A 27,956-nucleotide genomic window follows, 5' to 3' on the forward strand; every position below is an offset into this window, starting at 1 on the left:
TAATTTAGGTGCCTGGCTCACATGGCAAATCCACCTCTGTCATGAAGATATGAGAAGTCTTATTATTCCTTTGGATAAAGGCAATTAGCTAACACAGTTGGCTATCCCAATTCCAGGTTGCATTTAGAAAGAACTGTGTGACAATGGTCCTGCAGTTTCTCTTCCGTGAGGATCAGTCATTTTGTGCATCTAAGGGGTTTTATCTGCCTGCTTACAGAAAAGGGTGGGATTTCCTTCTGTCTCTTTAGTGGGTGACCTCTGACACACATCATATTAAAAAACAAAAACCCTTTTCTTTTTCTTATACTTTTCTTTTTCTTTTTTTTTAATAAAGATTTTTATTTATTTATTTGACAGACAGAAATCACAAGTAGGCAGAGAGGCAGGCAGAGAGAGAGAGAGGAGGAAGCAGGTTCCCTGCTGAGCAGAGAGCCTGATCCAGGCCTCTATCCCAGGACCCTGAGATCATGACCTGAGCCGAAGGCAGAGGCTTTAACCCACTGAGCCACCCCGGCGCCCTTCTTATAGTTTTCTGGAGAGGTTTTCCGCAATGGCAGAATATTTTGTTTTTAGATTTTTTTTTTTTTTTTAAAGTAGGCTCCACACTCAGCATGGAGCCCAGAGCAGGGCTTGAACTCATGACCCTAAATTGAGACCTGAGCCGAGAACAAGAGTCAGATGCTTAATCAACTGAACCACCCAGGTGCCCCAGAAGATTTTGTGTTTAATTATATTTCCCCAATAGATGCAAAATAACTTGGTAAGAATTTCAAGTGAGGGAGAAAAATAATTGTCACATTCTCATGATATCCTCTTGCCTTCCCCTCTCCCTTCCCCCATCTCTCCCTAAACCTTCTATCTGATAGTCTCTCTTCGGAATTTATTTTGGTATAAAATTAACTGTGTCCAGTGTGATCATCTATAAAATGGAGAACAATAAAAAAGTTATATCATTGGATTAAATGATTTAATTTCCATATAGTGCTAAGACTTGTGCCTGACTTAAAGTAAGCACTATATAGAAATATTTGTGGTTAATATTGTCACATGGGTAAATCTTACAGCAAAGAGCAAGTCTATAGCTACCTGGTTCATATAGGTTCCACTAAGTCCCAACTGATGGCTTTGAATTACCTGCCATTTGGGACCATCTAGGACTAGTTTTCTTCTTTATCCTATGTTCTGCACTGGCCTCCCTGCCTAATCCTGTCTGTTTCCTCCCACTGCCCCCAGCAGAGCTGCCTAGAAAATGCAACTCCCATCTCTAGATATGATCACTTTGCAAATAGATTATATATATTAGTCTGATACCTCAGATCTGGCAAAGGAAACAAACAGTAACAAAAAATAAAACATTAGGCCTGCTTCTTATAAACTTGATAAAGGTCAAACAGCTTACATTTCAGCAGCGGGGCACTAAGAGAAAGGGCTGTGCATCTGATATTTATGAATACAGTGTAAACTATGAGGAACGATGTGGGTCATCCTTTCCTAGGATCTGGGGGGAAGATTAGGACTTCTTCTCTAGCAGAGACTAAATGAGAGAGTGGAAGGGATAAAAACTGACAGCTGGAGATGAGATCCACTTTTAACAGAAGGTGGCCTTGTTTTAATTGCAGAAAGGCACTCACCTTAAGTAGATGAGCTAGAAAAAACAAAACAAAACAAAAGGAACTCCCTCTTAGAAGATGAAGACCCTTGAGATTAGCAGAGCTGAATTTTGATCCCCTTTGTCTCTTTGAGTGTCTTTGTGCAACATGAAGACTATAAATCTGGACCCCATGGCTGTCTGGGGTCTGCTACTCCTTCCCACCCATGCTCACACCTGGTGACAAGTTGTAGGTAACATGTGTAAGCTCTGCTTGCTACAGAGCTTCTGGAAGATCATTAATCCCCAGGAGATCAGACCCTAGAGGAGGCAGAGAGGACTTGCTTCTCATCCCATCAGAGGAACTGCCCCAGCTCACTTGGCCTTTGATAGTAGTAGGTAAATTTCCCCCTTCCCTATTTATCACATAGCCTTTCATCTTGGTAGTCCTGAGGTGTTTTCATAGGTATTCCCCCCTTCTTGTGATCTCTTAAAGGATGATAGAGGAGTGGATTGAGAGAGATAATTAATAGCTTTGAGAAAAGATAATTAAACAAATGTATGGAATATCTGAAGGATTTGGAAACCTCTGTGACCCCCTGTCTCAGCCAAAGACTGTGTCAGTGAAGAAGCAATCCCTTAGTCTTCTAGGGAATCATAGAAGGGAAATCTGCAAAATAATTTTCTCATTTACCTGAGAGAATAAGTACATTTAATTTCTAAAGTTACAGTGTTTTATTGAATCTGATAAACCATTTTTGCAAGACTCAATTATTTAATATTTAACTATGGAGGTAAAAAAAGAGACCTTGGCTGACATAATAATTGTTAAGACTCATTATATCACAGAGATATTAAAATGTGGGAAAATGTGTAACTTAGAATAAACGAGATACAGTATTTCTAACCACAATCTCTTGTGCTGTGATGAGATCCCATAACCCTGGAGGAAAATGGAATCTAGTTCCTTATCTGAAATATATAGCTCCTAGCAATATTTTCTCCTTGGCAATTCAGTTTCAATCTTTCTGTACATTGGCAGTTGGCCAAAGGTGGGGCAGCTGTGTGAGAGGAACTGGTGTCCTGGATATTGCCCAGAAAGGACCTGATAGGTCCGGCACCCAGCCTGCTCTACTGGACATCTTGGCATTTTCTTGTGCGAGGCTGACATCTGCTGGACAAATAACATCTGAGCAAAGCTTTGCATTTTAGAGTAAATTAGGTTATTGGCAAAGTAACCTAGCAGTGGAGCATATACTCCACATTTTCTATTTTAATTTGATAAGTCTACTGGTTAGTTTCCTTTTCAAGTTTGTACACTGTGGCTGAGTCTGAATGAGCTGTAGCAAGAAAGCTTACCCTCAGTGCGTCTTTAATATATGAGGGTATTAAAACAGAGAGAATGATTAAAGCAGAGAGAATGAGAGAGAAGAGCAGGGGGAGGGTCAGAGGGAGATGGAGAAGCAGACTCCCCACTGAGCAGGGAGCATGACATGGGGGCTTGATCCCGGGTACTCTGGATCATGATCTGAGCCAAAAGCAGATGCTTAACCACCTGAGCCACCCATGTGTCCCTAAAGCAGTTATTCTTCACCCTCATGGTGCACTGGAGCCAATGTGATGGACATTTATAAGATGGCACAACAACCCTCCCATTCCACATGGCTTTTTGCATTGTGATTTTGCCACTCCTGTTAAAACGTAGTCTATTTTCCTTTTCTTTGAATCTCGGTTGGCCTTGTGACTTGATTTAACCAGTAATGTGGTAGGGGGAACATTGTGAAACTTGCAACACATCCCTAAAAGGAAGCATTGCAATTTCTGTTTTTGCCGAGCATCCGCTTGAAACAAGCCAGACTGCCAAGGAATGACACGGCACACGGAGAGATCGCCCCCTGCCGGTCAACACCAACGTTCTAGAAGTGGGAGGGAACCCATTTTGACCTTTTGGTAGAGGCCAGCCAAATAGCCAAAAACAGCTGCATAAGAGAACACAGGTTAGAAGAGCAGAAGAACCGTCTGGTAAACCCACAAAATAGTGACAAAAAATAAATAACTTTTTCTTTAAACCATTACATTTTGGGTGGTTTGCTATGCAGCAGTAGGAAAGTTTTAAGAGAAGAAGAAACGATGATGCCCAAATCCAAACCTCAGAGATTTGCATTTAAGTCTATTGAAAATAGCAATTAAAAAATCTTATAGGATTGAGAATCACTGATCTAAATATTTTATGCCCATGATTACCTTTTCTAAAATCAGCAGTAGCTATGTTATTTCCTTCACACCCTCCCTGTAATATATTGAATCTCTACATAAATGCCTAGTTCATATATATGTATACACACACATACATATATATAGTTTTATACATATATATGTATATAATTATTCTCCTATTACGTAAGATAAAATTAAAGTCAAGTGATTTTTGCAAGATCATGGAGAATTATATAGGGTTGGTCATTTGACGTCATAGCCTAAACTTTCCCAGCTGTATATGATGTGTTGCTGCCTTCTGATATTTACTTCTTTTGTGATTAATTACTGTATACATATAATTTATATACCTGGGGAAGAAAGTAATGAGTAAGAGATAAAGGAGAGTGACTATGGCCCTAAATTCCCAGAGAATGAAAATTAAAAGAGTTAGAAGTATAAAGGTCTTTGTGATTCTGGACAAGTAACACTGCAAATTTAGGGTATTGACCAAAAATAACTATTGGGCCAGGAGGTGCAGTAAATTAAGGGATTCGAAATGGAGAGAACTCTAAGCAAGACTCATTGATTTGATTCAAGAAGGATATCAATTTCTACTACCTTAGAAAAATCATTTACTTACTTAATTCCTGATGCCATCTTCTCTCTGGTACTAGGGAGTAGGTGCCTCATTTATCCTTGGTTTAAATAACAGATTTTTTTTTTTTTTTTGCCAAAGCATTCAAAGTTATAAGGGATATCTCTGATATTGTTAATCTTCAAAACTCATACTGAAAGGGAAGACATTTTAGCTGCCATAACCACCTATGTGAGATTGCCTTGTCAGGGAAGGAGAGCTATGGATCTCAGACCCTCACTGTAGGAAGGAATTCAGAGCTTAAGGGAGCATGGCTGTGAGATACCTGGAGTCTTCCCCATTTGGTGATGTGGGCTGATTAGAATGTAGTAATGAGCAGGAGCTGGGATGGAGTGTTTTATGATTGGTTCTCGCCTGCTAAAAAACTATAGCAGTGCACTTTTCAAACTTCAATGTGCAAACAAATCACTTTAAGATCTTGATTAAAATTGTGATACCTTAAATCTGGAGTGGGGTCCGAGCATCCACATTTCACAGAATCCCAAATGATGCTAATACTGCTGGCCGGCAGACTACAGTTTGAATATTAAGGTTATACATTTCTAGAACACTAGAATAGTTCTCAGACAGTGGTTGCCAGACCAACAGCATCAGCATCACCTGGGAACTGATTAGAAATTCAAATTTTTGGCCCTGTCTAAAACTTCTCAATCAGAAACTCTGGGACTTGGGGCTCAGACAGCTGCATTTTAACAAGCCCTCTAAGTGAGGCTAAAGTCTGAGAACCACTGATCTAGAGAAGTATCTAACCAGCCATAATAGAATCACGTGAGGCGCTTAAAAACAAAAAAGAAATCAGACACTGATTTCCATGCCATATCAATGAAATTGGAATTACAGGTTGTGGGACCCTTCCTTGTGGGTATTAAAAAAAAAAATCTTCCTGGACAATTAGGAACATGTAGCCAGGCTTGAGAATCACTGCCTGAGGGAGGGTGGGAGGGAAAGAGAAATACTTCTTTAGTCTTTGCCAGCAAAAGCCTGGTACAGGGTGGGGTGGGGGGTGTCTGGGACCATTGGGCTAGCATCTCTCTTCTTCCTCACTGTGGCTTTGCACCTGTAACCAAGATCCCAGCAGAACTAAGAACCAGTGGGGAGAGGTGTCAGATGGCAGGTGGCCATAGGGGAAAGAGGCTGAGTATACTTGAGAGACTTGGCTTCTTCTCTTGTTGCAGGAATGCAGTAGTGAGGAAGGCAGGAGTTGAGATGCAGCTCTGTGTCCAATGACAGGTGACACATATGCAAACAATATTGCAAATCATCACAGCTTCTCTTGTGGCAAGGATCTGAGGGCTTTCCCAAGAGAGGTCATCACTTGATGGCGGTACTGTCTAGAGTGCCAGACAAGAGGAGTCTTGAGTTTTTGAGAGTCCACAGGATGAAGAGTTGGTGGACCAACAGGATGTATTCATCTCATCCTGCACTGCCCCTTCTAGAACATGCTCTGGTTCCATAGGATACCGGGATATACTGTTCAGATGCCCCCAACTCTGCTCCAGGGAATTGCACTGGTTTTGCCAGTCAAAAGGGGTCACCCTCTCTACTAGTGTATGCACCCCCAGGAACAAGTGATGACCAACAGATGGCTATTTGTGTGGGTAGAGGTTACATGGTTTTGGATCTGTAGGCCAGGTGCTCACACATCTATGTGTGAAATCCCTTAAGGTCTAGGATAGATCTGGGCATGGGAAGAGAAGGGGATAGGCCAGAGCCAGAGCTGGGGAGTGGCTCTGCCCACACTGCCATGTTCTAGCACAGAAGTCCTAAGAATCTGAGAATATTAACTTTGAACCTGGACCTCCAGGTCTTTATGGTTACAAATTTATTAAGGTAGAAGAGAGCACATTTTATTTACTAGTGTTTAGCTTAGTGTATAACCAGCATCTATGTGTATTCTGGTGCAGATCCCACAAATGATAGAGCCAGGTGTGCTTGATGAGGAACTTTAGTGAAGATCAGATCAGATGAGGAATTAGGAAAGCTTTGAAAACCTGGATGATCTTAAGAAATCAAGCCCATTTATCTTTCTTCTTCTCTATTAACTGGTTCCCAAAGTTTTTGGAATGTAATTCAAGAGTTGGTATATCTGGTGAGGACAGGGAGTCTGGATTCCCTTTACTGAAAGGCAAGAATCCAGAACATTTATCTGCCAGCCTCTCTCTTGCCCCCAACTCACTTGTCTCCTCCAAGTCACAAGTGTCCTGTAGCTGCTGGGTCAGAGACTGGTGCCATGCTGGTTGCTCTCGGCTCTGCTGCATGATGGACAGGTCCAATGACTTAACTCTCCTGCTCATGGGATTCTTCTGAAACAAGCTCTTTTTTGCTTTGCTCTTTCTTCTCCAGAAAGTCTCATCCTTGGCTTCCTTATTGGTGGCCTGTAGACCCCATGGTTCTCTTTTTACCTGTGCAGGGTCTGTTCTCTGCTGTAAGGGCAGAGAATGCATGCAACGGGTTGCCTCTGGTTTAGGATGCAGAATTTGTGATGGTGCTTGCATTGCAGACATTCCCTGCTGTGTTTCTTCTCTGGTGCAAAGAGTACAGAGTCCAGAAAAAGTGGGTAGCTTTGTATCCCTGATGAGTGGCATAGGATCTTCCTCTGAGCCTGGCTCAAATCCAGGGTCTTGCTGGAAGACCATCTTCTCTCCTTTCACTCTGTCCATTACTTCCCACACCACTTGGTCCAGACTGTTCCTTTTGGGGATATTATGGGGTGGTGACAGCCGATCTCGGGGGCTTGTATACAGGCACATCTTGGAGATGGCTTTCCGGAGGCGGTCTCTGGGTGACTGAGGTTCAGGTTCTGGAGCCAGAATCCTGATGGATGGCACATCAGTTGGATTGTAATTCCAGAACATGTGGGATGGTGTAAACTTTTGGACAGGTGTCTTAGACACATAGGAGTAGAGACAGAAGAAGGCATCAGCAGTGACAGCCAGTGTTTGCACCTGCTTAAACCTGCCTGGACACAAGGGTTGAAGATGGTGAATCTGGGGGTCATCAGCAAATTATCTCTTGTTTCTCTTCCTTCAAAGCCTTCTTAAGGCTCAAAATTCAGAAGGAAGATGCCATTTTCCCCACCAGCGTTTTTCCCATTTAGATTTCTCATACTCAGGATCCCCTTTGTTGACTTTCTTGACTTCTTGACTCCCCATCTGAATAGATATTTTCCTTCAGTCCAAAAATTAATTTTATATGGGATGGGGAAGTTTTCTATATCCTGATTTCACATATCCTTTCTGCTGTCAGTATGTTCTAAACAATGGCTTCAATTACTGTTTGCTTTAGATGACAAACATGACCAAAATAAAGGACAAAACCAATCTTATTTCTTAGACAATAACAAAACTTCAGGGTTCTAGAATGCTTCAGAGCATAAACAGATTGGAATAATGACAATTACTAGCCAATAGACTAGGGTACAGAACTTTTGATATCATTTTTAAAAAAGTAAACATCATGCCCAACGTGGGGCTCACACTTATGACTTTATCATTCTGTTAGACGTTTCTTCACAAAGTGTGGTCATAATCCAGAAGCATTGGCACTAGTTGGGAACTCGTTATAAATGTAGAATCTCAGACTCTATCTCAAGCATTTTAACAATACCTTTTGGTAATTCATGTGGACATCCATGTTTGGAAAACACTGTGATAAGCCATATATCTCTTAAACTGTAGGCTTCCAAAAGGCTTAAGAATTGTGTACCTCTTGCCTAGTCCATTTTTCCAGAATTTAACACTTAATTATGTGCATAGTACATAAAATAAATTCAATCAATTATATTCTAATAGTGTGCATAAGAATCATCTAAGGTTGTGAAAATACTCTAACTCAAAATCTTTGTTTCAACAGGTAGAGCTCAGGAGCATGGTTTTACCAAGCTTATTTTAAGTTGAATCTGATGCAAAGAATCTGAAACAATACTGAAATAATACAATCATATTGGGGGTATAGCAGAATATAATTTGAAACATATTCTAATATATATAATCAAATAGAGTCTTTTATGCCTCATCCAGGTAGAGAAACTCTCTCATATCTTTCCTTAATATGAAACCAGAACAACTTAAATAATTGTTTCCCTGGATGTGTTCTAAAGATTATACATAAGAATCCCATGTGCTTGTTTAAAATAAATACTCCTGAGCCTTTCCCTTTATGGAAAAAAAAAGCCCATGAATTTGAATGTTTTATAAAGTCCCTGGACAATTTAACATATCTACCTTTGAGAACTTTGAGATTATTGCTCTAAAAGGAAATGATTTTAATACAGTGGCTGTAAAAAGGGAACATTCTACTGTTGCAACTGAGAAATAAAAACTAGAATAAGACTTAAAGACACTGTTTTCATTTGATTCAACTGAAGGAGAGAAAGCCTAAGAAAGCAGTAGTGATACGAGGTCCCTTGATGACTATTTCTTTAAGAGGAATAAGCAGACATCAAAGTTCTCCATCTTCACTGAAAAGGAGGCCGAGAAATAGACACAGAAGACAAAGGGTGGAGTGAAGCTGACTGAGAGAAAGCAGGATCTGGAGCCACTGATCGCTTTTGTGAATGGCAGAGAAGTAGAGCAGATCCATGGGAACACTCACTGGCCAGCATGAGGCAAGGGTCCTCCATCTCTATCCTCTGCACCTGGGCCTTCAGGAAAAGCTGGAAATCAATGCCTCTGGCCTGAGAGGGGGTGGTGAAAAATCGGGCAGGAATCCGCGAAGTTTCCTTGTGGTCCTCTTGGGCAAAGCCCAGACTGAAGAGGACATCCTCTGCATCTTCTTGCACCTTGTCCAGGATCTCAGAGACGCTGAAAAGAGGGAGTTTGGTAAATACGGGCAACTTTGAGTTACACAGTCATCCAGAGTATTGAATAAATGTGTTAGGAGCTGAGTTACCTTTCCGATCATTTCTCTACCTTCCCTCCTGACTTTGAGAAAAACTTTCACTTCTGCGAACATACATTTTCTGTATGAAACATGGAACTACAATCCAGCCTTGGTTTAAAAATTGGATTAGATTCTATCACAGTAATTGATTTTTTAAAAGACTTTATTTATTTATTTGAGGGAGGGAGAGAGACAGAGCAAGTGAGAGCACAAGCGGGGGGAGAGGTAGTGGGAGAGCGAGAAGCAAATACCCTGGTGAGCAGGGAGTGGGTCATGGGGCTTGATCCAAGGACTCTGGCCTGAGCCAGAGGCAGACGATTAACCAACTGAGCCACTCAGGCACCCCCATTGCAGTACTTTAAACACCATGATAGATGAATGAAAATGTGCTATGAGAAGGATTTGAAAAATCAAAAACATACTAGAGTTCAAGAAATCTTGTGGTTATGTTATTAATCAATCCTTTCCCACCTGCACACATTATGGTTTGGCTGGCTTTTGCCTAGAGCTTTGCAACTTGCTCCCCAGCTTCACCTCATGGCTGTGTGGGACAGCAAAGCAAGAAGTATGTAAGAAACACAAAACTCTATTGTTACCCTGGGGTAAAAATTAACGAATGCAGGTATATTCAAAACGTGATTTTGAGAGGTAGACCCTTTCGTAGCACTATTTTCAGGACAGAAGCCCTGCATTACAGAAGATCAAGTTCTCTATCTCTTGGAACGGCACTCACATGTACCTACATCCAAATCTGTTTGCCACCAAGCTGGGTGACACGAGAGCTCAGTAACTACCGATTCTATAGACATAAGTCATCGGGATGACAAGGATAAGACATATAGTCAGTAATACCATAATAACATGGTATATGACAGATGGTGACTACCTTTACCGTGGTGAGCACAGCATAATGTATACAATTGTCGAATCACTATGTTGTACACCTGAAATGAATATAACTTTGTATGTCAAGTGTACTTTGATAAAAATGTGCAGATATCAGGGTCTTATCTCCAGAGATTCTGACATAATTGAAGTGGGGTCTGGCCAGGGCTGTAGCTCAGTAAAGACAAATCACTTCCATGGCTAATAAGTCCGAGGACCGGCTCTCAGATTCAAACTGTGACACCAAATTCCAAATACTTTTTATTATAACACATTAGTTTTCATCACTTTCTATCTTTTTAAAAGTTCTTTGTGTGTGCCTTTGTTCACTCTTTTTGATTGTTGAGCTTCTAGGGGTAAGCACTTGGCTTTGTCTTTTCTAATTCCACGTAGTTATGCCTGGCCTGCATTGGGGGATATGAGATTGCCCGAGTGAATTAATATTTTATTGTTTCATTCAATCAACCAACCAATCAATACCTTCATTAATTGTTGATTGAGCACTTACTATAAGTCCAGGGACTGTGATGACTCCCATGCTACACCTCCTGTGGTACAAGGTCACCTTTATTTTACAGAGCATCCAGCTCTGAGCAGTAGATTCCTCCACATACCTCAGTGTTCTTGAAGTAAATATGGCCATATTTTTCAAGTATGTGAGTGCATAAAACCTCCAGTAAGATATCCCAGAAAAAATTGACAAGGTTCTTGGTTCCATTCTCTTGGGCCTCTCCTCTTTCCACCCTTACATCCCTGCCAGACCCAATACCTACCTTGAACTAGTCTTGTTGGTGCCACCCGTCATGCTGCTGGAGGCCAAGCTGCAGCCAAGATCAAGGAGTTGGCAGGGCCGTACTGGGTCCAGGAAGCTCCTGCAGGGATCAGAGTTGATGTCACTATAAGCTTGTAAGCAGTCTGCACCCTGGATCCAAGACATGTTCTGCTGGGCATATTTACTCCCTGCTGGGTACCTTCTATCGTCTACTGGGAAATCTCAGTCTAGGGCCTCATTCCTGGTTGGAAAATCTCACTCTCTCTTGTGACTCTTGGGCTCTTTATTTTTCATCTCTTTGTCTCTGCCATCTATACCAGTTCAGTAGCTCCTGAAGAAGACATCATTCAGTCTGGGGGAACTTAACACTTACCTGGAGAAGACCCTGCCTTCAGTGGCCAATAGTGTGGCTGGACAAGGAACAGAAAGGCAAAGAGAAAGTTAGAAAGGAAAATGAAAATCACCTAAGCTGCCTCTCTGTAATTAACACTCAGTCCCCTTCACTCCCCTCTGCCACTACTACAGGCTAGCTGAACCCCATGAACTCTGCTCTTTGTGGGGTATCTAAAGTTCATCAAACATAGACCAGGAAGGGGGGGGCAGATATGGGAGGGAGGAAGTGGTCCAGAGCCTCTGAATTATATACCATGACTGGTGTTGAGGCAAGAGTTTCTCTGTTCTGAGGAAGAGAACATCATTCAGCCCTTCAGGCTAGTGTTCCTGCCTCACATCACGAGTCTCCACAGGTCTCAGGAGACACTGGTAGGTTGCCACATCTCCATCCATTATTCAAGTTCTTTTCTCCTTCAGTGTGTTCTCCTACTTATACCCACTGTTCAGGCTGCTTTGGGTTTCCTATACAGACAACAGTTTTAAAGATGTCTGGGCAGCCAATGTTATGGTGATTTTATATGTTGTCCTCCCAGGGGACAGATGAAAGCCCTAATGATGGACTGGTAGATGTCATGGCAGGCTGGTGAAGAAGCATTTCTGGGCACATGAAGCTTTATGAGTTTTAATATTAGTTCATAATGAGACTGCTCTTTCCCCACAGGTAAGACCCCAGGGAATAGGTTGTTTCTTTCTACAGCGATTCCCCTATTCCTTCTACCCTGAATTCGTCTCTTATATATCCCCTTCCTTGATTCCAACATCAAAGCGCTGTGCCACTTACCCTCTGCTCCTAGGGTCAAGTCATCTTCAAAGCTGGTTCCGTGGCTGAGACACCCTGTTAAATAAGGCAAAAGTCAGAGAAAATAGGCTTGTGCACACACACACACACACACACACACACATACACACACCACACACACTATACACACACATGTACATATGAACATCTGTAACCACGTAATCATGTCATACATCACATTTGCAAAATTTCCCCCAGCTCTACATACACTACCTCAGAAGTCACATTCATATTTTGATTTAGAAAGACATAAACAACAAAAAAGAAAGACATAAACAATCACCTGTAATTAACCTGTCCCCTATATCAGATAGTCATGTATACAATCCTCTGTCAGATAGTGAACACATGGGAGCATGTACTCACACACATCTTACAAAACTCTTTTCCCATAGCAGTGGTTGTTAGCTGAGCAACCACTGACGGCAGATAATCTTTAGTGCTAGTTAGCCTGTCAGCTCTGAGCCAACATTTACTCCCTCATTTGGATTTCCTGGATTGCCTTGTGACTACCAATAGACAGGCAATTAAAGCACAGCCTGCATTCTTATGCCTGCATATGTAAGTGCATGTGCATAAACACACACACACACACACAGCCATGTCCCTATCCTGGTAGAAGAACAACAGGAGAAAGAACAGAGCCTGTACTCACCATTGTAGCTTGACTGTCCTGTTTCCTCAAAAAACCCTTCTTCAGAGTATCTGAGAACCAAAGAACAATCTTATAGGTTGAAATCATACATTTTCTAAGGAACTTTTCCTCAAATGTGTCCCATTAGTTCTCATAATTTCCTAATGAGATCAAGCAGTATTTAATTGCTTTTAGGTTGAAGCAAACTAAGAGTAGTTCCTTGACAAGTTCTCCAAAGTGGCCAGGGGAAGTGGGACTGGAGAGCATTGGATTTTGTGCCGCACCGTACTGTCTTTGTGTATGTGTGTACGTGCTGTACAGTGGGCTGCCATTGCACCGACTGCACTGTCCACAGTCAGCATGGTGAGCAACAAGTCTGCACATGCTTGGTAAAATAGGAAAGACTGAATATAGAAGCAAAACCAGAGAGATACATTTAAAAAAAGCAGAGGGTTGGGAGCCATCACACATACAAATACTGATATTTTTCAACTTCTGGGAGGTCAGCTTAGCTCCCCACACCTTCTTCCTTTTCTCTGAGCCAGGTTCTTGCTGATGATCATATCTCTCAGGAAGCAGCAGAAACTGCATCTTGGTTACAGATTTTAATTTTACATTTTAAGATAGGGTCTTATCAAACTTCTACCATCTCCACAAGAGGAACAGACAGAAATCAGCATACATGGTGGCGAGAAACAACTCAGTTTTACAGACAAGGAAGAATTCTGTGTATAAAGCAGATGAGTGAAGCAGTCTATGAAAAGTGGTGAACTGGGACCACAGTGCCTGGCTTGTATTCTTGCTTCCTAGCTGCTGTTGCGTTCTCAAATACCCAACAGGGGGATTTGGATGCCTATCTGTGGTCATTATCTAAGTCTGCTTCAAGGACTGAAAAGTCCTGAAAGTTTTTAAAAGGGAAGTTGCACATGATGCTTTGGATGTAATCTCAGTATATAATCACTCAATGAAATGTTTAATAATAGCAATGGTTTTACTAATTGAATATCTGTAGATCAAGCTGTGTTTTTTACAAAATAAATCATTGCATGTATAGACATCTTTTATAGACGCTTTCCTTTCAATAGTGAAAAATCAACTACATTTTCCAAAATCTGAATTTTTATGTCTTCATTAAAAAAAAACTGTACATCAAGGTACATTATAAAATGTATAACAAGGGGCATCTGGGTAGCTCAGTGGGTTAAAACCTCTGCCTTTGGCTCAGGTTATGATCCCAGGGTCCTGGAATTGAGCCCCGCATTGAGGTCTCTGCTTGGCAGGGAGCCTGTTCCCCCCCCCGCCACCCCCGCCTGCCTCTCTGCCTACTTGTGATCTCTGTCAAATAAATAAATAAAATCTTAAAAAAAAATAAAATGTGTAACAATATCCGAGCTAATTAGGAGTGAGTAACTCTAGGGGCACCTGAATGGCTCAGTTGCTGGGTGTCTGCCTTTGGCTTGGGTCATGATTCCAGGGTCCTGGGATTGAGCCCCACATCAGGCTCTCTGCTCAGCAGGAAGCCTGCATCTCCCTCTCTCACTACCCCTTCTCATTTGTGCTCCCTCTCTCCCTGTGTCTTTCTTTGTCAAATAAATAAGTAAATAAAATCTTAAAAAAAGAATGAGTAGTTCTAATAATATAACTAGAACAACATATATGTGCTTCTTTTCCTAACAGATAATTATATAAAAATGTATTTTAAGATCATATCACAAACATAAATGTTAGTCTATATATCATTACAAATATCAGTATAAATTATTTTAATATTATTCCCAAAACCCCATAACTTATATAGTCAACTACTAGAATACTGAGATTTACTCTTGTATTTAATGCTTGGGCTGCAGCTACACATTAATGCAAGTGCCAAAACTGACTGTTATTATAACTACAACTGAAACACACTAGTATTCCACTGTTTACTCTCAATAGAAATACCTATGTCTGTTCACCAAAAGAAATAATATTCATTATAACCCAGAGTTGGGAGACACCAAATCTGTATTGTGAAATGGAAAAATTGTATGATAAATATACATTTTACTGCTTCACAACAATAAAAAAGAATGACCCGTTGCTGCATGCAGAAACATAGACGAGCACCACAAACATCATGCTGAATAAAAGAAACAGACAGAAACACTGCATATTGAAAGAGGTACTAACTTCCAGTTATAAAATATGTAAGTCATGGAGATGAAAAGTACAGCATCAGGCATATAGTCAATAATATTATAAAAATTTTGTATGGTGACAGTGACTACAGCCATCTTGGTGAGCATTTCATGACATATACAGTTGTTGAATCACTATATTGTACAACTGAAACTAATATAATATTGTAGTCAAGTATATTTCAATCACTCAGGAAGTTGGTAGACTTTCTTGGAGAGCTTGTCAGAAAACAAAACTGTCTTCCTATCAGAGGATGTCTGTTTGACATTGGAAAGAAAACAGAAACTATACAGTCTTTAAGTAAAATTTGAAAAACGCCTTGCAGGCACCTGTTAACAGAGCAAACAGATGTCCAGTGAATGTAGGTTCCTTGTTCACCTTCCTTCTTCTGTGGTCTCAACAGCCTAAGAGCTGAACACTGTGTGACGCAGAATGGCATATCTGCAATGCCATTTCCCCCTCTTCTTCATCATCTATTATCACAATCCAGTGTTTTGTCGCTATCGTCAACCATCATCAGCCCTTAATTTTTCTAAGGGCTAAGAATATTACATATATATTAAGAAATATTACATAACTAAGAAATATTACATATATATTAGAGAAGGTTAGAAAATAGAGAAAATTGGAAATATTTTATGAACCTAAATCCCCCCTGCAGAGACAAATATGTGTTAAGAGACTTTCCTGTAGGCTTTTCAAAGTGTAAATATTGACATTTTTTCAACACATAGAAAGGGAAAGAAAATGTGACAGACACCCTTGCATTTGCCACCTTGTTTTCACACAGGTAAACGTTTTGTCATTTTCATTTCTGATCTCCGTTAAAAAATATAAATATAATATTAAAATATAACTAAAGTTTCATTTTACTCCCATACCTTCCTACTTTTTTCCTTCCCAGAGGTAACCACTGTCCTAGAGTTGGTGTGTATCATTTCTGGACATACTTTTCTGAGAAATAATGAGATTTAGACAGATAGATGTTAAGTCTATAGACAGAGCTGTTTTAAAGTAGCAGAAAGTCTCTTCTTTATAAATCTCACCGCTCACATTTTACTACAGGGCAGGGAACACTTGTGCACATATTTTTTTTTTGAATTAATTTTTTATTTTTTATAAGCATATATTATCACATTTAAATCTCACAAGAAACTTTGAGACATTATTCTTCTAAATCTCCACCTTATAGGTGAGGCGTCTGAGCTAGGAGTTTGGTTGTTTTCTGACAGGTGTTCACACAGATAGTTTGCAGGAGTGTAGGCTCAACTCTGAGCCTTTTGATTCACCAGACCACTTTTTCAGTACATGTTTTGGTTTAGGGATTATTTCTGTGGAATATAAGTGGGGAAGGGTAATCTCTGGAGTGTAGAATCTTGTATTCCTGTGAATTTATTCTTTTCAGCTAGAATGTAGTATGTTTGAAGTCAAGGAGCATATTTTAAACTCCTTGGTCCCCTTCTAAGCCATTTAGACAATTAGACATCATCAAATGCTCTGTCATTAGTGATGTAAACTGACTCAGGAGTAATTAATGACATAAAGACATTAGCTGAGTTGACTGGTTCTCCTGTAGATACCAGGTAAGGCATTCCAAATCCTAGGACAGTTGTGACACACTAGAATGTGCAAACATTCCTGTTTTTACCATCCCTTCACTTCCTGAGCTTTGAGGACCCTTCACAGACTGTGAAGGCAATGAATTGTGAGCCAGGTCAGGACAATAAGGGCAGTCTGTTTTGCAAACCCACAAAAACACAGAATAAATCCTTTCGGGCATTACTTTCTGGGGCAGAGTTGAAATGAACAACCTTAGATAATTTGGTACTATTTATTTCCTACCAAATAAGCAAGGATGGGTTTATTTATGTGTTAATGGATGAGTTCAGATTAAAGGGCTATAGAAAGTCTGAAACATTCCTGGAGGGGAAAGAAGGAGCAGGCAGGAGTTATAAATTCTCAGAATTATCACATAGATGATCAGACTTATATCTGTCTGGGTAGACTGAGCCTAAAATGGTACTGATGGGGTGTGGGTCCTCATATTTTAGTGTTTCTGAGGAGGGAGACACTGCATTTTGTCTTGAAGTACCTGCTCCTGTTCTTCACCACTTTGAATAACCAGGATAAACCCTTAGCCCATCGTCCTGTGTTCTGTAGTAGAAATAAACACAGTGATGAATTCCTGTGCTCATAAGAACAACGAGGTTTCTAACTCCTCTTTTGTAACACGGTGTAAGACTCCAGTCTGAGGGAGAAGCGATGGAATAGGGGATCTACCACTCAGCCCAGACAGTCCCCAGACATTTCCATCATTCTGGACTTAGACCACTTCCAGCCTGGATTTCCAGACCTCCACCCTAACTTCGTCTCAGCTCGGAGTTAACTTCATGTACAGCCCAGGCCCAGTTACTGGTAACATTGACCCAGACCTGTACAGTCCACTCCCCCACCCCTCCAGCATTTCAACCTCACTCCTGATCTTTAGGCCCAAATCAAACCCGTTTCCCATCTCCTAGCTCCGAAGAGTCGGTACCAGCAAGCATCTCCACACCTGCGCCGCATTTACTGCCAGGGTCTCCCAGGACTTACCCGCAATCCTGCAACCAGTCTTCAATCTTGTTGATTGGATTTCCTGGAAATATCAGAGGTCAGATCACCATGAGAGCTGAGGGAGGTCAGACTTCCTCCCTGCAACCCATCTCCTTCTGCAAGTGTATCCTTTGTGAGCCACGTCACAAGACTCTTCTCCCCCATAAAACTTTTCTTTAAGATATGACAGGAATACATCCATGTATAAAAATAGTGGGTGCTTCTTCTCTCTCTCTGCCTCCCGCCTCCTTCCTCCTAGAACCTGGAAAATGCCCAGGATGACAGGCCCACGGCTCCCTTCTCTCCAGGGTTTGGGAACAGGGTGGATCCTTCTTCTTAAAGTAAAATAAAAAATAAATAATAGGGAAAAAAGCAACAACAACAAAAATATCACAAACTTGTGTTTGTGCTTTTGTTTTTTGCCAGATGGGTTTATTTATATGAGGGTTTTTTTGTTTTTGTTTTGAACGTTAATGTTTGTAGTCTAATTTGAACCTCAAAGAAGCTCTGAGAGGCTTGGAGGAAAAGAAAAGTCCTACTCAGACTTCAGGTACCACCACTTCCATCAGACAAATATGTCTTTGTGATGTAAGTGACTTGCCAAAAGTCACACAACTTGCTCACAGCAGAGTGGTAACCAGAATCCAGGCATCCAAACTGAGTGTCATTTTGTTTCCCAGACAAAATAAAAATACCCCAAGGCATTCAGGAGAACCTGACCTCAGGCCCTTACAGAGAGCTTCTGGGGATGATGCAAAAATGTGTTTTATTTTTCTTTACTTTATGCCTATCTTTCTCTCCCCAAATTATATATTTTGCATTTCTTTACTCTTCCTTTAAATGCATTAAACCCATCAAAATGAGTCTCCTTGAAGACCCAGCCTCATCAAGGGACCCCCTGCAGAGGACACTCTGCAGACCTGTGCCTGCTCGCATGTTTCCCCTGGCACGAGACCATGGGCAAGTCTTTCTATTGTCTAACTGCCTCTTACCTTCCTGGAAAACATCGTCCAGGCTGGAAGGTTCTGGATCTGAGACATCTTGCAGGGCAGCTGTGGCCTCCTCCTCCAGGACCTGGGTCTGCCAGTGGCGGCTCTGCTGGAGCCAGGCCCGCCGTTTCTCCCAGGATGTAGGGCTCAGCACAGAGCCCTCCATGGCCCTGGCTCAGACTTTAGGGCCTCCTGCCCCAGGAATGCTGCTTGGAGAGCTGAAATACAGTGATAACTCTCTCATGTTCTGTTCAGAAACTACTCCAGGGCTGCCCCCACATCTTCCCAGCAATGCACAGAGGAGCATGACCCCTCTGCCCTTTCAAAAAGGATGGGGGGAGTTGTCCAGCCCTTCCTCTGTCTTCGCCCCACACACGTCCCCCACAAACGCTCTGACATATACCAGGGAAAGTATTTCAAATCAACAAATTTTGGAACTTCAAACATCTTATGACTTAAGGGACACTGAAAAAGTTCTTCTAACTTAAAGAATTGCTACTTCTCACGATGGCCGGCATACTGTCTTAGAAAACAGTTTTCTTCAATCCTTAAGAATGTTGTCTCTCAGACTCTTCCACTCTTCCACTAAAATTAGAATATCTTTAAATTGACAATTGATAAAGTCCACTCTATTTGGTCTTTATAAAGATAATTGAAGAATTTCCAGATCTCAAACATCAGACAAAATTTCCAAGGTGCCACAGCCAGGATGTCACTCCAACTAGAATCATTCTGAGTCTGTTGTTTGTTTGTTTCCCCCGCTCTTTTACATATTGGGGGTCCACATAAGATTTCTCTTGGGAAAAAAAAAATCCCATAACACAAACAAACAGGCAGAGATGTTGCCTTGTACAATGAGCAGTCACGACCTGCAGAGTCATTCTTTTCTAATTTGTCAACGTGGGCTTCTCCACAGCTAGCAGTTAACTCCTCAGTTCATTTATACATTTATATTTCATTTAACACTGCCTGCTCAACATCTCTGTGTCTTCCAAAAGATATGTTCCGATGACACAAGCCACTTATTGAAAGAGGAAGAAAGAGGAGAAGAATCTTGCCCGAATGAATAAAGCTTAAAAAGCCTAGAGGCTAATGCACATAAATCAGTGGAAGCTCAATCCTCCTGCCTCTCCTCCGCCTGCCACACTCAACCCACTGGACACAGAAAAGCCTGACCAGGGCTCTTCACGACTCATCCCTCTGCTCTCTGGAGCTGCTTTCCACAGCTCCATCCTCATAGCTATGCTCTTAATTGTTGGAGTAAGGAAAAGCAGGAGGAAAAAATATGAGTTCAGGTTTCCAGAGACTCCTATTCTTCAAAGACTTCAATACAAATTCATTAGGGAGGCATGCAACCATGGAGGCCCTAACATAGCCATTTTTGGAAAGACCATCCTGAACCGAAAGTGCCTTCCTACGGCAATAAAATTGTTTTGGATGCCTCTGTTTGCTACAGACAAAACATACCCAGAGAAGAATGATGATGCATAGTTACTGTGGTTAGACCTAAATTCTTTCACTTCGGTCCTGCCCATTCCCTAGTATTTTCCAACAAGAGACAGTTAACCTGAGATGTTGTTAACCCTGAGTACCTGGCTCTTTGTCCACTGCCTGGACCTTTGAACAGCAATTAAATGAGTAAATTCAGCTTGTGAGGCAGGGAAACCACAAAGAGGAGGCACAGAGAAAACTTGTCCTTTAGTCATAGCTCTTGTGGGGTGATAAAAGAAAGGATGAAGCTAGAAGAACTTAGGAAATCTAAATGCCTTGATCAGGGTTTATTTACCTTGTTCTGCACCTTCAAAATATTGAATAGGTTGATGTCAGTTGGTCCAGAGGAGAAAATGTCAAAGGCTGACTTGACTACTGACTCTAATTCCCAGAGTAAATGGACCTCATTTAAATCACAAGGATTCTTAGAATTCTTCAGCTCACAAAGAAGAATTTTTTGGTAATGAGGGGAATTTGAAAGGAAGACAGGAGGGCAGGGAGAAAGGAGGGAAGAAGAAAGGAGGGAATGAAGGAAGAAAGGAAGGAAAGGGGAAGGAAGGAAAGAAAGAAAGGAGGAAAGAAGGAAGATGTGACTCCCGCACTTCACTCTGCCACTTGCTAGTGGTATAACCTTGGAAAATTCGATCCCTTTCTCTGGTCTCAGTTTCTCAACTGGGACATTCTGCCCTAAAATTTGATGCTTCTGGTACTGTAAACTTCTGGATGTGCCATTTTATAGCTGAGCCCCCATACCGCTTAGTGCAGTGCTAGAATCTTGCTAGTTGAGATGGTAAATAGAGACCTGTGCTTGGGTTTCGACATCCTCTGTGATACGAATTTATTCTACATTCATCTCACATCTTTGAAAATACATCGGACACATATAGGCTAATTTCTCTTTTGCCCCCTGAAAATGCTTATCTCATTTTAAACCTTATGTTCTTCTCATGTTCTTTTCCCTCTCTATCTTCCTGTCCCTCGGCCTTTGATGCGCTGCCCTTGCAAAGCCCAGTTCTTAGTGAACCTTCTTCATGAAGTCAGACCTGGCTTCTACAGCCTATGGAACAGAATCCTCGATGCTGAAGAATTCCAAAGAAGGGTTTATAAATAAATGACTATTATGGTTATGGCAACAAAAAGCCTGGATGAGTTAAGGACTCTACCGCCCACTGAGAATGACAGGCATTTTCTGAGCAATGTGGGTGAGAATGGAATAATTTTTTCCCTTGGGAAAGCAACATGGTTTCAAGCCTGAAAGAAAAGATGCAAGGCACATCTAAGCTAATCTCGGCTGTGGCAGACTGGACATGGACCCAGGGAATTGAACACGTTCATTTCCCCCCAATATCTGCTGCAGAGACATGTTATATGGGAACAAGATGAACACAGTGATATTATGAGGGAGGGAGGGATAGAACTGTAGTTAGAGATCATAGGAGGAAGCTGTGTTTCTGAGAGATAAGAAACTGGGTATTCTTTGTGGGAATGTGGAGGAAGTAGCAAATGATATCAGACAAGCACATCAGCAGTGACAGCATTAGAAAGAATTGCAGGCTGGATGCTTGCAGATGGCAGTTTTGTAATAGAGAGAAGGGCCTGGACATAGTTCCTTCAAGACAAGTCATACAAATACATACACCTAGATGTATAAGAGAGTTGGGAGCCATGAAAAGAGTAGTGACTAGGAATCAGGGTAGACATGGGCATTCTTTCAACTTTTTGGTCCAGCTCATTGACTCCTGACAAGTCAGTTAGGTTTCCTCCTCGGACAGCAGTTTCATCCTCTTGAAAATGAATTGGTGGGAGTCAATATACAAATCTGCTTTCAATACCAATGCATTTGAATTTATTCTAGTTGAGTTTGAAATATCTGTATGGATAATACCTGTAAAAGAAAATGCTTTTGCATGGTTTTCCCCAGAAGCGTTAGGAAATGGTCCTGTGGCCTCTGGTGTTACTTCCCATTTGACAGATTCCCTTCCCTGGTGACACTGATTTATGACGTGCCTGCACTCCCAACTTCCACGGACTCAGGAAAGCAGTGAGTCTTGAACTGGGGAAGCCCAAAAGGGGCCCAAAGGAGTGTAATTCCATTAGGCATTGCTCACTGAGCTCCAGAACAGTTTGAACATTTTTGCTACTTTTTCTTTAGCTGATGCTAAAGAAGGTTTCATTGCTCCCCCCACCACACAAATTCTATCTGTACTTTGAAAACCTATCTGTCATCTCTTCTCTTCCCCACCTCTAGCAAATAACACATATGCCCACACCTTATGCTGCAAGAGAGAAGAGGTCACCCGTCTTGTCATCATGCCCCCTTCTTTGTAACCCTTCCCCCAAGCCCCATCTCAGGATCCAGCAGGGTACCTATTGCAGGAGAGGCTCAGCAAATGCTCTACCTACAGAGGAGCAAGAATCATACCGATGCTGAATAACTAACCTCATTAGTACATGCCATGGGACAGGGGCTCCTGACTCTCCATAGGTCACTAATCCTAATGTATATGTAATTTTATACCTTGTGGTGAAGAGCAGAGAGGCTTGGGGCATAGTCATGCTGATCTTTTATTGATGGGACACAGGGGCCACATTGAATTTTATAAAGCTTAAACTATCAAGTTCTTCTTTATTTAAAAAATATTTTCCTAGAAGTTTCCATTCTAAGTTTCCACTTCTAGGTCAAACATTCCCTGTGGAATCTGAGGACCATTTTCGTGATACTGGTTTATTGTATTTAATCTATTTGTATTTGGTATTATATTTAATCTAACTCCTGTGAGGAAGGAAGTCCTAGCCTGCTGGTATTTTTTCTCTGATGTTCCTACTAACTGTGTGCTCCTCAACCCCCAAAATTCCACACTGGTTCTATTGCTATTTGCCTGAGTCACTCTTTAAAAGCCATATTTTCCCTTTTGCTCTCATTTTCAGCCCCTTGTCCTTTCCTCTCTTCTACATCTCTTTAGAGGCTTGCTCCCTTCATATTTCTCCACAGTCTGGCCAATGTTCTGGAATCTGACTATAACAAATAGAGCAGGAGGGAATTCTTTTTGTTTTGAGGATGTTATTGCTCAAAGCAAAGTTTTTCAGTTGACAGGATAGAAGTTAGACAAACGAAGAGGGCACATATTGCATGGAGCACTGCGTGTGGTGCATAAACAATGAATCTTGGAACACTGAAAAAAAATAAAATAAAATTAAGATGTTAAAAAAATTAAAAAAAAGAAGATTCAGGAGTTAAGAGCTTTGAAAAGAGTATCCTCTAACAAAAATCGTCAGCAGAAGTAGCAAGTGTAGTAGCAGGAGGAAACCTTTATGGGTCTGTCATTATTATGCATTGCATATACCATATACATTCAGTCTGTGTTCTAAGGGATGTAGTCAGAGATTCGCCATATAGTAACATGTGCCAAAATGATAGGTCCTAAAATTACTGGGATATACAGAGTACCTTATATGTATCCATAAAACCTTCTTGTAAACTATATCACTTAATCCTGATAATCACCTTTGAGCTAACAATTGTTATGTGACGCTCAGAGACATATGTGACTTATCCAAGGTCATATAATTAGGATCTTATAATGTTGAGAATTAAACTCAGGTTGGTCTGATTCTAGTTATATGGTCTTTCCATTAATTATAGAATAAGAAAATAAACTAATATCTGTACCCAAATATCAATGGTACACGTAATTTGGGATAAAAGAAAGAAACTATTTCAGTGAATTCTGCATTTCACATGCTACGGAAACTCTCTACGGAAACTTCATAGCCTCATATAGAAGAGACAGCAAAAACCGAAATTAATTCATGCTTGGCTTTGTGTCAATCTTAGTGAAGGAAATGTTGCCTTTTTTGGTTATTAGCATAGTTTTCCTTCCTAACTCCCGACTAGATTACGAAGCAATTCTGCTTTTGTCAGGCTCACCTGTCAGTTCAGCAGCAGGTCCAACAAAGTTCCAGTTGAGAGGAAAAAGTCTGCCTGGGATTCCACATTGCTTTCGGATTGCTGTGCCATTCAGAACATTTAAGGGTGGTTATAGAGTAACACAGGCCAATCAGAGTTGACACCAGTCACAGCCCCGTAGCTGGGTTCTGCAAGTATACGGCATTGAGTTTCTGGCACTGGTCTGGGGAATCTTGTGGGGAGAGCTGGGAGAGTCAAGTTGGTCATGGGAAGTCACTGGACTTGGGGCAATTGATATTTATCATAAATTGGCATGGAAATATTTTAACAATCATTATGGGTCTACCAATTTGTACCTGCCAAATATCAGCTCTGCTTACAGGTGTCTCATGGGGATATTTTTAAGGGGCCCAGTGAAGATGGCCAACTCTTGGGAAGGAAAAGAGAGGGCCTGTAAAGAAAGAGCAAGGGACTTGGGATCAGAGTTAAAAATCACAGTTTAAAATCACAGTTCTATCTACTTACTGTATGTGTGTCCTTGCTAAAATCATCTGTCCCTTCTAAATCTAAGTTTCTTTGTATATAAAACAGGTAACACACAACTTGTTGGGCTACCGGGGGCTAATATCAGGTAATGGAGGTTAGGCACCTGATATATAAAGGAAGTGCTGATTAAACAATAACAATTATTATTATTAATCTTCCCTCAGTCTAAACCATTCACCAAAGTCAGAACACTTTCAGGAATAAGAAAGAAGAAGGAGTGAGCAGTGGCATACAACAGTGGGTATCAAATCCAGATGGCTGCGGAGCAGAAAGAAAACATAAACAGTAAGTAGTTCGTTCCTTCTTACTCCATGCCCAAAGGGATCTGAGAGATCATCTATCTAATCCTGGTCAGTCATTTTGAAAAAGAGAAAGGGTTGGGAGAGAGAAAGTGAGAAAAGAGAGAGAGAGAGAGAGAGAGAAGGGGAGGCTTACCCGAAATCACATAAATATTAAGGTTATAAATGGGACTGTAACTCGCAAGATCTGAGCCCGAGGTCTATGCTTTTTCCTTTACATAACACCACCTTCCTTGTGCCACTCTGGTGTCCACTCTAGCTGGGCCTCCTCCCAGGAACACGTATTAGAAAGACTTCTCTTCTCTTCTTTCCATATTGTGCCTATGCCCAAACAGGGCCTGTAAACTGGGACTGAGAGTGAAAACAAGTGTGGGAGTAGATAAGAAGGAAACAGAGTTTCCATGATGGGGCCCACAAGAACTTCTGCATCTTATCCATATTTACAGCCAAGATATGCACATATCCCCACCCTTGCAAAGGGCTGGGAAATCCCAGGACAGCCATTTTGCTGTAGATAAGGACAACCTCCATCTCAGGCCAGGGTGACAGCACCCCATTTGACACACACCCCCAACCTGCAGTATGTCTCACATTCCTGCATAGATAGGAAATATATTCCTAATTTCTAGTTCTCTTCCATGTCACTGCAGTTGGGAAGATCTTCAGAACAAAAACTCCCCTGAATATAGCATCTGAGCATTCTGAGACTCCTATGATCTAAAGCAGCAGTTCAGTCTATTTCAGGGAAAAAGGGAGATGTTATTTGATAAATAATATAAAGAAAAATTTCAGTGAATGAATATAACTATTTTACCCTCCTCTCTTACTGTCTTTCTCACATAAATAATTTCAGCTGAATAAATACTGAAAAGTGACCATCTAAAACCTATTTCTCTCTCCTTCCTTTCCTTCCCTATGTCCAGCTTCAGAGTGTGAATGAGCTTTATGGAAGGCTCATAAAGTACCAGGGAAACATTAAAGTTATATATTTGGAAAAGAGTAATCCTGTGCTCTCAGTGCTGTGAGACACTAATTTTTTTCACCTGGATGGGCTGCAAAGACAGCAAGATGAAGAAACCTCTGTTTACCTGTCCTGGTTTGCAGATGGCTTGGTCTGGAGACAGGAGTGAGGATGAGTGGATTTGTTAGTTCTTTGATTCCATGTCTTCAATTCTTTGTTCCTGTTTCTATGGGAATGCAGCTCTTTCTCTCATGTGCTCATTTTAATTCTCCTCTCTTTTTCTTTCACAATGATCTACACCCCTTCTTCTCAGAATCTGTGTTTAGGCCTTTTTGTATTGGGATTGGGTATGGGGAGGGTAAAAAGTACCATGGGTACTGGGATACCCATTTAACTTTTGTCCTTTAGGTGGAAAGCAGAATAGTTGCCAATTATCAAGTGACAATCACTGTTGGATCTTTTCCCCTTACTGTAGCCCAGGGTGGACCCATGAGTCATGATTTAAACTAGGACAAGACTTCCTCTCCATTCTCTATTAGAATACGAGTCATTCTCTATTAGAAACCCTGAACTAAAAATGACTGTGTTGACTCCCAGGGCCACTATGTAATGCTTAATTGCAGGGTTCCATCTCCCTTTCAGGGACCAGGGGAGTTATGGGGAATAGCTATCAGTAGGGCTATAAAGAGTTTCTAAACTCCCTGGGGTGCCCGTGAATAAGAAATCATTTATTAGATCTCTTTCTATCCCTCTTGTTCTATCTTCTGCTTGTTCTCTCTGATACTAATCTAGTAGAGATACATGATAAACCCGGCCTACTCTCCTCCTAGTAATGCTTCCTGTTATAGGAGACTCATACCAGATTTTCAGCTCCAATCCCTCAAGCTTAAGAACTGTTAACCTGCAGCTTGGGCACACAACCTGAAGGCCTCCAACCTCCAATCTGCTAACCTCAGCACCTGCCACATACTGTTTAAGAAGTCCCCTTGCCTAGACAGGCAGCCATTTGTAATAGACAGAGTCACTGGTATTTATAAATCCTCATGATCTTTATCAAACCATTTCTGGGGGGCTCTTTTATCTTGTTGCTGTTCTGTGTCGGGGACCTGCCTCTTCTCCACCCAATGGAAAGCTCAGTTGCACAGCAGGGGCCTGGGAAAACCCCAGTGTGGAAGATCTTTCCATTTTTCTACTTTCCCCAAAAGTCACGTAGGTGGTGACATTCTCAGCCCGGCTGCCACTATGACAAAGGATGTTGCAGGAACATGGATCCTTCCCCACCTGAGATGATGTAAGTCATGAAGTGATCAATGTATCCCTATATCCATCTCTGAGATGTACAGCCTGAGAAACAATCCCCACATGTGCTTGTCCCTCTTGAGCCTTCCAGTTAAATTGGTCTGGCACTGTCCAATTGCATGACTTTTCCCTCATATCTACTCCCAACATATCTTTCTGTAGCTTATCTCCTTGTCAGCTTTCTTCTGCAGCTTCAGAGGAGAGTAGATACAAAGCAGCACTGATTTAGGAGAGGTATTCCCACTAGTTCACAGTTACGAGCACTAGAATGGGACCTGCAGTGAAGTGAGGAACTTTACTCCTTGAGAAAAACTTTCAAAGTTAGAATCAGTTTGAAATTACAGGACAAGGGAGTATATAGCAAGACACACAGAGGAACGTCCTACACAAGAAAAGTGAAACTTTTAAATAGTAATTTAAAATAGTAATTCAGACCATCAAAAGAACCCATGTTTTGTGACCCTATATAGAGTACCTTTCCTGTAGTAGGCAGGAGGAAAAAAAAAAAAAGTAAAGGGTCCTTTTTGCTCTGAGAGACACAGTGATGAATTTTTTAAGACTGAAGTCAGGGATGTGGAAGATTTTCTCTTGATTTTTCCCTTTTCTTGGCAACCTGATTTCTCTCCTCTCTCCCAGCACCATCCCATATCAGTATAATCTTAAAACTGAGGTGGAAATTATACTCACCTGTCCGCAGGTAGGGAGCAAAGTTTGAGGCAGAGCGGTTAGTGAAGCCGGGCGAAGCCCTTCCCAGGTATGGGGATCTGAGTGAGGACAGTGACAGAGTATCATATTGCATGTTGTACCTTTCTCTCTGTCCTCATTAAATTTCTGTTGCCAGCTCAGAAAGGGGAAGCGGAAATGAGAACACACACACTCACACACACA

The 27,956-nt window shown here is 41.4% G+C and overlaps 1 protein-coding gene across 3 annotated transcripts; it reads right to left on the reverse strand.

Moving 5' to 3' along the window:
• Positions 1 to 7: 7 nt before the first annotated feature.
• On the reverse strand, positions 8 to 27,956 carry TESPA1 (thymocyte expressed, positive selection associated 1). 3 transcript variants are annotated; one of them, XM_059403335.1, is made up of 10 exons: positions 27,756 to 27,956; positions 23,985 to 24,065; positions 18,569 to 18,783; positions 17,577 to 17,619; positions 12,828 to 12,877; positions 12,155 to 12,208; positions 11,354 to 11,390; positions 10,982 to 11,080; positions 9,036 to 9,244; positions 8 to 7,401 (listed from the first exon to the last, which is right to left on the reverse strand). In XM_059403335.1, exons 3-10 carry the CDS (start codon positions 18,729 to 18,731, stop codon positions 6,452 to 6,454), a joined length of 1,605 nt encoding a protein of 534 aa, XP_059259318.1. In that variant the 5' UTR covers positions 18,732 to 18,783; positions 23,985 to 24,065; positions 27,756 to 27,956; the 3' UTR covers positions 8 to 6,451. The 3 variants fall into 3 exon arrangements, with proteins under 3 accessions (XP_059259318.1, XP_059259317.1, XP_059259319.1); XM_059403334.1 differs by having other exon boundaries at positions 23,985 to 24,151; XM_059403336.1 differs by lacking the exon at positions 23,985 to 24,065.

Source organism: Mustela nigripes, chromosome 6, assembly GCF_022355385.1.
Source record: "Mustela nigripes isolate SB6536 chromosome 6, MUSNIG.SB6536, whole genome shotgun sequence".
In the NCBI taxonomy this organism is placed as follows: Eukaryota; Metazoa; Chordata; class Mammalia; order Carnivora; family Mustelidae; genus Mustela; species Mustela nigripes.

Excerpts from the sequence above, each read along its gene's own strand:
- TESPA1 (XM_059403336.1), bottom strand. The coding sequence starts at position 18,731 with ATGGAGGGCTCTGTGCTGAGCCCTACATCCTGGGAGAAACGGCGGGCC. Across the intron at positions 17,620-18,568 it reads GGACGATGTTTTCCAGGAAG|GAAATCCAATCAACAAGATT; the intron begins GTAAGAGGCAGT and ends TGATATTTCCAG. Across the intron at positions 12,209-12,827 it reads AGGACAGTCAAGCTACAATG|GGTGTCTCAGCCACGGAACC; the intron begins GTGAGTACAGGC and ends CTTATTTAACAG.